The following is a 13,112-nucleotide window of genomic DNA, read 5'->3' as shown; positions in this document are numbered from 1 at the left end:
ACTGAAGACCACTGTAACCCCTTACACTTACGTAGTTTCTCATATTTATTTCATTCAAATAATTTCTCTTATATAAATAACCTGAACTTGATCCGGAGGATTCTTTTGCTAAAGATTTTCCAACTTTCATTCCACTGTGAGAATTTCTCCCCAGAGTTCTCTAATGCTTGTGAAAGGTTGATGTGTTTCGGCAGGGCTGGCTGGGTGGAGGTGGTTGCATATTGGTCATGCCTGTGGCTTTCTTCCCTCCTGCAAGAATTTTCTGGTGTGTATCATGATAAATGGATGGTTAATGTTATGCACAGATAACGGAGTCCCCCCAAAACCAACCAGGAGACCAAATCCTGTATGGAAAAGCAAAGAGTCTATTCTTACACAAGTTTGCAAACTTGGTCTGTCTTTGCATCCAATGTATTGGAGTGATTCCCCCCTCCAGCTCAGTTAGAGTTGGGGTTTTATAGTAGCAAAGGTGGTGATGAGGGATTTCTAAGGTTTAGAACCACTGATTGGTGAAAAGCATGGGTGTGTGTTGGCAGAAGATCCTATCTACAATGGTTGGAACATTAGGAATTTCCTTTGGTCTCTTTCTGGGTGGACTCAGTTTGTGGTCTTTATTCGAAGGGTAAACTACTGAGATTCAGGCTTTTATAGAGCTTGTCTGGCTGGGCCATACAGCTGTCTGAGTCAAGCTGCGATAGTCAGACATTTTCTGGAGTGAATTTATTCCTACAGTTGAGGGCCTTCCTATGAGGTTCATAGCTAGGTCAATGCCCAAACCTTAAGAGACAGTTCTATAGACACTTCCACAGGGAGGAGTGTAACAGGGTTTCTCTCCACCTCCCTCCTGCTCCCTCTGATGGAGGAAGGTCATTGGTTAATTACTAAAGAAACTGCTTGGCCCTGATAGGTTAGAACATAGGTGGGTGGAGTAAACAGAACAGAATGCTGGGAGGAAGAGGAAGTGAGCTCAGACTTGATAGCTCTGTTCTCTGGAACAGACACGATGAAGCTCCAACCCAGGACATAGGCTAGAATCTTCCCGGTAAGCGCACCTTGGGGTGCTACGCACATTATTAGAAATGGGCTAGTCCAGGTGTGAGAGTTAGCTGAGAAGAGGCTAGATATAATGGGCCAAGAAGTGTTTAAATGAATACAGTTTGTGTGTTGTTATTTCGGGGTATAAGATACCCAGGCGGCTGGGAGCAGGGTGGCAGGAATGCAACCCGCAGCTTCCTCAACATCCCTCCCCAGCCCCAGGAAATCTCTGGAGATTTAGAATTTCTCCAGAATTCTGGCTCTCTTCACTGCTCAGCATGGGTTCTCTTCATTATAATCACCACAGGTCAAACTAAGAGTCAAAGCTCCAGTGTTTATATTCCAAGGTTTTCTCTCCGATCTCCACACTGTCAAGACACTGAATGCCCACAATTATCCTCATGAAAATTTATTTTTTTTAATATCTATTCTCCCTCCCTCGACTTAGAGCTTCTTAATATCCTTTCTCTTCTTTTCATAGCTTCTCTTATTGCTCTAACTAGAAAGTTATTTCATTGTTTTGATCTGTAGAGCATGTTTTGGCAAAAGTATCACTAGCTTGAGACATCTTAAATCTTAATGCAAACTTCCTACAAGAAGAAATGAACAACTGAACAACAAAATATGGATTGAACGGCATGACCAACTCACACAGACGACACTCCTAGAATCTCATCGTTCTCTGCTTATAGGAAGGAGTGAAGTTTGGAAATCACAAACTCTTGGCAAGAAGCCAGTAGTGGGCCAGAGAGAATGTTCAACACATAAAGGTATTAAGCTTGCATCCTAAATTCAATCCTCAGAACCCACACAGAAAGACTGGATTCTGGCGAGGTGTCTTCTGCCCTCAGCACATATAACCATCCCTTTCCTCAGAGATTTAATACATATAATTCATATAAAATGTTTAAAACAGCACAGTACTGGCTCTGAGTACTGGTCTTTCTTCCTTTACACATTCCTGGGGAAATACAAAAGCATTAAGTAGACAAAGCCGTCAGGAAACAACAGTGGGGCCCTCATATTACAGAAGATGCTGTCACCTGACCTGGAGGTCCAGGCTTGATTCCTTTCAGGAAAGAGGCTCTTTGCTGGTACAACCATTGCTTTCATTGCCAGTGAGATTTGAGCCTGTATCCACTGGACTGTGGGTTATTAGATTTCCTTTCCCGTAAAATGCCAGTTTTTGTACTGAATTTTGTGTCTTTATTCTGATGATTTTAAAAGATTCTTAGAATATTACAGTTATTAATTTTGTTAGCTATAATGAAGTTTTTCATTTTCCTATGGATTTTTTCTAACATGATTGTCTTTATCATGTTAAGGCTGCACACAATCAAATTGGTGTCATCTCTTCTAAGTTCTGCCCTCACGTTTTGGTTGTGTTATTCCCACCAACCAACATGATAGCCATTGTTGAAGATTTTATCTAATTAGGGCACCATTCCTTCCTAGCATTTGATTTTCATGTGTTTGGAGTTTCTTACACATGACGGAAGGAAGGTACTCAACTGGGGATTTTAGGTGGATGCTGAATTATGTCAGACTTCATGCCATATTAAATTCTCCCTCATATACATTTTTTCTCCTGTATTTTCAGTTTTGTTCACTGACCAGCCACTGTAAGTATAATTTGTCCTGATTATAAAAGCTTTATATTAGGTCAAAATATCTGGCAAATTAAATCCCTTATATTTTCCCATTTCCCTCAGGTCTGGATCTTTCTATATAAAACACATTATTATTTATACAACACCCTCTTGTAACTTTGTTGACAGTTCTGTCTTTATTTATAAAAATTCAGAGTGAGAGACTGAACCAAGCCTTTTACTCAGGAATATGGGAAATCCACTCGCTGGCTTAAGTTTTACTTTTTCCCCCTTTCCAGTGCCACTCTATATCCACGGACATGGGTATCTGGTCAGGAATCTACCAGATAGTTCAGACTGGCCTTGAACTTATGGTGACCCTCCTTCCTTAGCCTTATCTGTGCTGAGTGAAAGAAATGAATCACCATACTTAAGAAAATAGCTAACATTTGCTGTAGATTAAAATATAAATAAATATCATATTTTAAGTAATAAATATAATCAGTATTTTCTTGCTACTTACAGGAAATATATTAATATTTTACTCTTAAGTTGTGCATATGAATCATGGGAAAACCTATTTATTTTTTATGGATCTGGAGGCAGATCTCCTCCTCCACAAATTATCTTACCAATTCTAATATTTTAAAATATAAATTATGTCTCCAAGATATATATATATAGATATATACATATGCACACATATATATATAAAGAGAGTACATTATCATATTAACATTTTATTTCACGTACAATTCTGAAACTCTGAGTAGGTGATATAGCCTTCATTTTTTAATAGTCTATTAATGTTGGGTAAAATCTCTTACGGGATTTTTGGCGGCATGTGCCAGTTTTAGTTCACTTCATTTTATCTGAAAAAAAAAAAGGGGGGTCCAAACAACACTAGTTTTGTGTGTTCTTTATGCCCATGGAGCCATCTGGGTATGAAGCACTTCAACGTTTTACCGGTAAATACCATTCTAATGAAATGTTTTCATGTTTTATTCAATAGACACTATTTCAATTACTGTTATGTCAACTTGCCAATCTGTTACATTGATTTGGATAATTTATAATGCTAGCAAATAATAAATCATTTCTAGGTACTCACCATTTGAGTCAGAGAAATTCAGTGCCTGATAACTCTCATTTGTATTTATTTACCATATATTACTAATCTGCCTTCAGTCGAAATTTTCAATAGTTGGATCTAGTTGATGAGAAAAACCTTGCACTATTAATTTTACTATTTTTTCATTTCTGTGTCACTTATATTGCTGTATTTATAGTTTCTCCCTGTCTTGTCATTTGTCTTATGCTGTTTTGAACATGATCTTACTTAACAGCCAAAACTTGATTTGAACTTCATACGTTTCTGCCACATGTGTGCTGTGATGAGAGGTGTGTGCCACATCAGACTTGTGCGTGGCGGTTTTTAAAATGACTTGGCATTTTTAAAGATAACATCACTAAGGACTGAAGAGCCAGGGGACCGCAGCTTCATCGTACATTTTTCTTAGACCAGTTGGTGGCTAGGGGAATCTGCTGCTCTTGTACCTTTCTATTAGGGTTTGTAGTTTTAACTGATACAGAGACAAAAAAGGAAAAGAAAAAGAAAGAAAAGAAAAGAAAAAAGGAAAGAAAAGTAAAAAGTACCAAGGAAGACTTGGATCCAAGCCATGCAACACTTTCTGCCATTACTTTACGTACTTTAGTACGTAAGAGATAATTGACTGCTATGCAGTACTCCATTGTGTAAATGTTCCGCATTTTCCTTATCCATCCTTCAATCGAGGGGCATTTAGGTTCTTTCTAGGTTCTGTCTGGCAATGACAAACAAAGCTGTGATGAACATATTTGAGCACACGTCCTTGAGGCACGGTTGAGCATCCTTTCGATATATACTCCAAAGTGGTATTACTGGGTCTTGAGGAAGGTTGTTTCCTAATTTTCCGAGAAATAACCATACTGACATCCAAAGGGACTGTACCAGCTTGCACTCCCACCAGTAATGCAGGAGTGTTCCCTTTATCCCACATTCTCTCCAGAATAAGCTGTTATAAGATCTTGGCCATTCTTACAGGTGTATGATGGAATTTCTGAATTGTTTTGATTTGCATTTCTCTAATGGCTAAGAATGCTGAGTATTTCCTTAACTGTTTTTCAGCCATTTTAGATTCCTCTGTTTAGATCTGTACTCCAGTTTTTATTTTTTTATTGGATTATTTGTTCTTTTGATGACCAGCAGAAAAAAATAATGACATTTGCAGGCAAATGGATGGATCTAGAACACACCATATTGAGTAAGGTAACCCAGACCCAGAAACACAAACATCACATGTACTCACTGATAAGTGGCTTTCAGACATAAAGCAAAGAAAACCAGCCTACAATTTACAATCCCAGAGAACCTAGACAATAATGAGGACCCTACGAGAGACATACATGGATCTAATCTACATAGGAAGTAGAAAAAGACAAGATCTCCTGAGTAAATCTGGAGCATGGGGACCTTGGGAGAGGGTAGAAGGGGAAGGGAGGGGTGACAGAGAAAAAATGCATAGATCAATAAAATCAATAAAAAATGGGTAAAAATCCAAACAGAATATGAAAACTACAAAGATAATTGACTGTTATTAATGCTATTTTATTATAGCAACTGAGTAAATTTAAATGCCATGGTAAATTAAGTTGTCTTTTAATAGCATGTACTTGCATGGTCAGCTGCATATAAACAGCTACCTACTTCAGAGGCTATTTTCCTTTTGTGCTGGAACAGATTGCCTGTCCCCTTTCCCTTTTGCATGGACAAAATCCTCCTTGCTTGGGGGCCAGGGCTAAGTAATTATTTCTGTTGAGAATGTTTTAGTTCTTAAATTTTATGCTTTTTTGATCATAGATGTCAGTGACATTTCATATTTTCAAAACAATTGCATACTAACATGAGAAATGTGGTTGCTTGTGTTCTTACTTTCAAAAAAAGAGAGGTAGTACCATTGTTTCTGTGCTCCCTCAAAGATGCTGTACTGTGGAGGTCCAGACTGAGGGCAACATCCCCCGTGCTCCTAGGACATCTATCAGCCCAGGCATCTCACTACGTGATATCTCCTTTATATTATTTAAGACAAACATTTGTCTGTCAGTCAGAAGAGGAGGGAGACCTGCCACTAGTCCAGCTAAGTGCCATACTTGTCTGGGTCAGACATGGGACACATAACCTTTGGACATTAAAAGAAAAAAATGTCAGCAAACAATGTATAGCAGACAACTGTTAAATTATTAAAAATCAAATTATGAAGAGAAAACTTTTGTGCAGACAGAAAAAAAAGATTTCCATAGCAACAGCTATATGATCAAGAATTATTACTTTTTTATTTTGTCCTACTGTTGACTCCTATCTGTGAAGCCTATTAGTCATGGGTCGGGATGATTCTACTATTCTTTTCCAGAATTTCTTAAACACCAAAAGACAGTTTGGACTGTACATTTGATCAAATTGTTACCTATTTCTTTTATTTCTTTTAAGAATATTTGAATATAAGCATCTGAAACTTTTTTGTTTTGTTTTGTTTTTTTCGAGACAGGGTTTCTCTGTTGCTTTAGAACCTGCTCTGGAACTAGCTCTTGTAAACCAGGCTGGTCTCGAACTCACAGAGATCCGCCTGCCTCTGCCTCCCGAGTGCTGGGATTAAAGTCATGCACCACCACCGCCCAGTGCATCAGAAACTTAAAAAAAAATGTATTTTATTTACGTTTTCAGACTTCGCAGATAAGTGTTTTTTTCTTAAATGTTAATTTTAAAGAAACATACTAATATAACTTTTATTTTGAGGAAGGCTTTTACTGTGTATTTTACATTAAAAATGATATCACTTTCCGATTTCCCATGCTCTTGGTGAGGTAGAATTAACATAGTAAAAATGGCAATCTTACCAAAAGCAATTTACAGATTCAATGCAATGCCCATCAAAACCCCAGAAAAAAAATTCACAGACCTTGAAAGAACAATACCAGCCGGAGCTTTCATAGAATTCAAGGGCAACCTGGGCTACAACAACAAAAACGAAACAAAAGTGTTGGCCCTAACAAATACACAGAATACAGCCACATCATAAAACTACTTATTATACCCCTTCCAACGCTCCTTACTCTTGGTGACAGTGAAACTAATTATTTTATCCATAATTACCTCAAAAACACTAACCAATAAAAAAAAACACATTAATCACCTGTGTATCCTTATGTAATATGATGATGTAATATGATGCTCAATTTTCTCTCGGCTGAATTCAAGTCAATGGAACCATAGCTGAAGGACTTCTCTGACTCCCTGTTTACGTAACAATCACACACGCTGCTGCATGACTGCACTTCAGTGTCACTGACTAGAAACATTGTCATGCCTCAGGTGAATGCGTAAGTCCTTGTCACGTTTGGCTCTTTCCAGAAATATGAGACACAAAGATTCTTTTTCAACATAGCAAAAAAAAAAAAAAATGGAGGAATCACTCTCCATTTCATTGTAACTCCAAATGAAAGTGTCCTTCAACTGGAATCAGGTCCAGTGAAATGCTGGGTAGTCAACACTGTATCTTCAGCCTTATGTCTAATATTTCTTCATCTTTAATGTCTTGAACAAGTCGGCTGTGTCTTTGCTTCCTTGATTGACAGTAAGAAAATTTCTAAGATAACTTGTATTCTTTACAGTTTTAGATACTAGGGAAATCTTTTCTTTCCCCACGAGAAGCACACCACAGTACAATGCACGACAGCTTTCAGGCTGGAAGGACCCGACTCCAGTCATTTCAAAGACCTTTACTCTTTTTCTTATTATTTTTTAAAACTGGTATTCTGTAAGATCGTTAATTTAGCTTTATCTGTTAGGATTTCCTCCACTTTACTGGGGATCCACGTGGCGGTTTCTTTTCTTTTCTCGAGAGAATGCTCTTCTGTTACGAATTATATATCTCCTCTAGTTTCCATTTTTCTCTTCTGTTACGAATTATATATCTCCTCTAGTTTCCATTTTTTTCTTCTATTGTCACAGTTTATGCAGCATTCTTGGTTTTCTTAGGTGTTTGTTATTATTTGAAATAGGTTTTCAGACATTTCTTATACTGGATCTCCTAGGTCTCCAATGTGAATCTCAACATTAGCTATGCTTGTCACCTCAACTTCTGAAGTCAAAGTTTTCAATTGAAAAATCAACGAATTTATTTTTGATAATGTGCTTAAGAATATCTTTTTGAAGCGACTATTTACTATCCCTGAGTATTTCTTTGTTTTATTTTTTTTAATTCTCCAGTCATTTGGTTGCTCTGCCCTTTCTGAAGGCTTCTCAGATCTGTCCACAGGGCACAGTGCAGGTCCTCAGTGGCCATCTCAGCTCCATGTATCAGTGCTTTCTGTGGTATGCAGACTGTCATTCCAAGGGAGAAAATCAGGACTATCATCTGCTCCCTCTTCTGTTTTTCCTTTTCAGTCTTCGATTGGAGTTTTCCTATTTGAAGCTTCTTGAATCTCACCATATTTACTCCAAATCTTCCTAAGCTTCCAGAGAGAGAGCCCATTCCATCACCACATTCTGATCTACTCTGCATGCATACCGCCTCTACTACAAACCAGGAAACTAGAAAAATATTCTTCAAGACCAGCTCTTGGTGGAGACTTACCTCATCAGTCCTCCCGGTAATACCAACAAAACAGTGGGACACACACTCATCATCATCATCATCATCATCATCATCATCATCATCATCATCATTTAGTCTGGATTACTCTTGCTTTTCCAATCTAAAATTCCAAAGTCCTTCCACAATCCTCCCAAAAATAAATGGTCAGGTCTGTCATAGGATCCCATGACCCTGGTACCAATTTGTCTTAGTTTGGGTTATTATTACTACAACAAAGAACCACAACCAAAACCACATTGAGAGAAAAGGGTTTATTTGCCTTATACTTCATCACAGTTCATCATCAAAGGTATCAGGACAGGGCACAACCCTGGAGGCAGCAGGTGATTCAGAGGCCATGTAGGATAGCTGCTTACTGACTGACTTGCTACCTGTGGCTTGCTCAGCCTGCTTTCTTATAGAACCCAAGACCATCAGTCCAGAGATCGCATTACCCACAATGGAATAGGCCCTCCCACTTTCTTATTAATTAATATTTTATAAGCCCGCTTATAGCCCATCTTATTGAGGCATTTTCTTAACTAGTGACCCAGTTTGTGTCAAGTGGATATAAAACTAGCTGGCATACCTCCCATTTGAATCACCATCCGTGCCAGACAAAGGAGTGGGGTTGTTTGGAAGCTGGTAACATAATGGAATCCTTTAACAAATTATCTACTTAGAATCTGCATTAGCCCTTTTCGAAACATGGCAAAATTTGAGGAGAGATACAAACTTTATTCAATTCTTATTAACAGGCTCCATTCTGGAATAGCCATTCCAAGTCACTCTCAGAGACAGGAAGATGAAAATACCAGAATCCTGCTCTACCTTTGATATGGGATTTCCCTCTGTATGCTTCAACAACAATTCCTCCTGGTTGATATGACATCATGATGCTGCTACCACTACTATAAGACCTGTTTGGGGTACTAGCTCCTCAAGATGATTCCAAATTGGTTAAGTGAAATGGTAGCAGCATGGGACAACTGGTTGTCAGAGTCAAGGAGGTAGGGATGACTCCCACCAGGCAGTCTCAGGCACTAACAGACTTCCACCATGTTGGACTGTTCGGAGCAAGCAGGCAGCACTGTATATCCTAGTAATGCTGCAGCTTAAGTTTATAAGAAGTGCTTAGCATTTTAAGAAGTACTACTGATCAGTAAAGAATTACAGATATGCAATAAAGACAAATTCAGATGGAAAAGACCTCTAATGGGTCACAGTGTTGGATAAGTGTACATAGGCTTGGGAGACAGAAGAAAAAGAAAATAGACAGTTATAAAAACAAGTAAATTTTTCTTTTTAAAAAAAGTAAAATCTTTAAAGAGACAGAGTACAGACAGTCATAGATTAAAAAGGAGTAAAGAAAGAATAGCCACATAAAGATGGAAAATTCACAGACAGTCTGGGTTATATATATTATTGTGTTTTCTTTGAATTTTAACTTGAAGGAGCTAAGTACAGAGAGACATTTATTATATGGGCTGCTAAGCTAAACCAGCATGTATGTTACAAAAGTATCTTGACTTCAGAATTTGGGTCTAAGGATATGTTGCTTTGGAAAAAGAGGTTCTTATTTTGTTTTCACAGAGGATGAAAACTTGTGGATTGCTTCCAGACTAATATGGTTTGATGCACAAGACTCCCTGAAATGTTGCTGTGAATACACCCCCAAAAATACTTCACCCAATAAACAGGAGAAAGAAGTTTGGAGAACTATACCCATATTCCCAAATATTGTCTATAAATGTTTGTTTACATTTTAAAGGGGATATGCTATACACAGATTTGCATTGGTATGGATCTGGGTTTATTGATACAAACTTAAGGTTACTTTTGTTATATATATATATCATAAATATATGTTTCTGCTCTTGATTAAGGTATTGTGTTTGTCCAGCTAATTTGAAAATGTAATATATTACTAAGAAATATAGGTTAATAGATAATCATCTATAATAGTCAAACTTGTAGTCATATTAGTTAGGTTTTCTAGATATATAGAGATATATTTCAGTTAAATAGGTATTCTTCAAATCTTTCAGAGACCTTCAGAATATGACATTTAAAATGTTTTAAGAACATAGGACTTTTCATGACAGTGAGATACGTCTGCTCCTGGAAGCACTAATTACTTCGAGAGGAAGATGGGCATTGAAGATGCTCCTTAAGGAGTTTGTTAGCTATTTGGGCAAGAAACTTCTCTTGCCTGGACTGTTTGATGAATTGGGCATGCAGGACCCACAGAGAAATGACTGCTGAACTTGCCTAAAGGTGAGACGATCTTTCAGGGTTTTTGCTTCATGAAAGAGTCTGCTAGACATTGTGCAGGACACAGAAAAATGTGAATGATAAACTGCCAATATAGGCAGAACTGCCTTTGAAATTTGTTGCTTCATGGAAAAGTATGCTAGATACTATGAGCCTATAGGCTGATCATGGATGCCCCAACAGTACAGAACAACTTTGAGTGACTGTCCAGGCAGCAAGATATCTCTTTCAATTCTAGAGTTTTGGAAGGTGCTTACAATGCACTTTTTGTTTACTTAGATATATCCTTTTGTAGTCTTTGATGGAGTTGAAGAATTGATAGTTATAGTTATCCTTAGTTATGATAAAAGATAAAGTAGATATAAATATTGTAACTTGAATTCTTATTTGATAACTGTTTTATTATATGTTAAAATTAAAGCCTCCCTTTTTATTTAAACAGAAAAGGGCAGGTAATGTGGAATTTCCCTCTGTATGCTGTGATTACCATTAGTGAAATAAATAAACTGCTTTGGACCTATAGCAGGGCAAAACTAACTTAGGCAGGGAAAACTAAAGTGAATTCTGGGATAAAGAAGAGCAGGGTCAGAGAGAAGCCATGGAGCCACCAGGGACAGACACCAGATGGAATCTTGCCAGTAAGCCACAGGTATGTGGCAATACACTGATTAACAGAAATGGGTTAATATGTAAGAGCTAGCCAATAAGAAGCTAGAGATAACGGGTCCAAGCAGTGATTTAATTAATATGGTTTCTGTGTGATAGTTTTGGGAAAACTAGCACCCGCCTTACTACATACCTTTCTCCAGTTCCACGGGGAAAAGTTCCAGCTTTTCCACTCGCTTCTCAAGCTCATACTCAGCAGAGGCAGCCACAGGGTCGACTTCGTCATTTCTCCTGTCATAATCTTCATTGGAGTACGTGTTAAACACCTGCAGCAGAAGGTCACCAGTAAATGATAACACAGAAGAGATGCCACTTCATACCCTAAACTACATATCCCGACGAAAAACTGCTATGAGGAGTTTCTTCTTTATTTCTGTTAATTTTGTGTGTGTGTTCACATAAGTGTATGTGTGTGTTAGGAGTGTGGTGTATATTTTGGGTGTGTCTATCTGTGATGCCCACAGAGAATCCAGAGGATGACAGTGAACATTCTGCTGCATCACTCTCCTTATTCACTGAGACTGGAGCTGGGTTTGTTGGCAGCCTACAAGCCAGACTTGGATTTTTATATGATTTCTGGGGTTTGAACTCAGGTTGTTATGCCTGCTCAGCAAGTTCTCTTACCTAGGAAGGTATTCCTCATTACGATGCATTTCTCCTAACAATCATTTGATATTTAAATTTAATCAAAATGTTTAGAAAGAGATAACTAAATTCAAATAAAAATAACTTATAAGTTAAAAATGTATGAGTCACATTGTCAATCTCTACACGTTAAGAGAAATCAGTAGGCACAGACTGCTTCATTTGACTGGTAATATTCATCAAACTTTTTATTCAGAATGTAGTAACTAGTGTAATGCTCTGTGTCCTGGTCAAAATAGAGGAATCCATTGAAGCTATCTTGCCAAATCCCAAAACTGAGCCTGTCCTACAGTATGGACTATACTAGCCCCAGGGGGATAGTGTATCGATGCTATAATTAAATCTTAATCACAGACTTTCTGAAATTGATTTCCATTCTAAACTGCTCTCATCTGTTATCTGTCATTTTACTTGTATATAGATTTAAATTAAATTTTCATTGGGTCTTTCTAAGAAATTGCTATTAACATATTGCTCAAAGGCTGTAAAACAAATAAGATATTGACAGTCTTTTTCAAACTGAAGGCATTGAAAAGACGATGTGAGAACCTCAGACAGAGCCATAATAAATGTGCCTATTTGCAAAGGAACTAAAGTAGTTATCAAGTCACTCAGGACACTGAGGAGCATTGAAAGAAAGGAATGTATCCATTACAAAGTGCAATCAATATCTAGAATAAAAGCTGTCATTATCAATTCAATTCAAAATTTATTTACCATCTAAATTACGTCTAAAAAGGCTCTGCAAGCCTCCCCTCAAAATCTTAAAGCCTGGAAGTAAAAAGTTTTTTTAAATATATATTAATAAAAACATAAAGAAGAATGGATAAAGGTAAATAATGAAGGCAATGTGTCCATGGCCTCCCTACTCCAGGAGAAACTTTAAATGCATTACTGGAATAACTGCAATTTTCTCCTTTGGAGTAAACCAAGAATACAGACAGACAGAGTGCCCATACAGGGGCAGACACAGCAAGAACCTCCTGGGCTTCACTTCTCACTAGCATGTTGTGGAAGTTCTGGACCTGAGTGCCTTCTTTTGTCCAGTCCCCCCATTGCTCTCCATGTTTTGATCTCATGCTTCCTGGAGTCTCACTTCCTCTCTACTAGGTTTTTCCACCATAGTAAATATTATTACATTAGAATGCACATCTCTGTCCAATGGAGTTTAGTGCTTTATTTATCTTTACAGAAAATATGCTTTCTAAGCCCTTATCAAATTATAAAACTC

General features: G+C 37.7%; 1 protein-coding gene across 7 annotated transcripts in view; it reads right to left on the bottom strand.

Moving 5' to 3' along the window:
- The window catches only part of Ppp1r9a (protein phosphatase 1 regulatory subunit 9A), a 286,389-nt gene that overhangs the window by 114,305 nt on the left and 158,972 nt on the right, over positions 1 to 13,112 (bottom strand). For 6 of the 7 annotated variants that reach the window (XM_041675345.1, XM_041675346.1, XM_041675344.1 and 3 more), the window contains exon 3: positions 11,370 to 11,502. In XM_041675345.1, coding sequence (XP_041531279.1) covers positions 11,370 to 11,502 — 133 coding nt within the window. The remainder of the gene's footprint in view (positions 1 to 11,369; positions 11,503 to 13,112) is intronic. The other variant, XM_041675350.1, reaches the window with a different exon arrangement.

The sequence above is a fragment of the Microtus oregoni genome, unplaced genomic scaffold (genome assembly GCF_018167655.1).
Source record: "Microtus oregoni isolate MIOR12 unplaced genomic scaffold, Mior012 000026F_ref0000081, whole genome shotgun sequence".
NCBI classification, from domain to species: domain Eukaryota; kingdom Metazoa; phylum Chordata; class Mammalia; order Rodentia; family Cricetidae; genus Microtus; species Microtus oregoni.
This window is presented reverse-complemented; position numbering and strand designations above follow the sequence as displayed.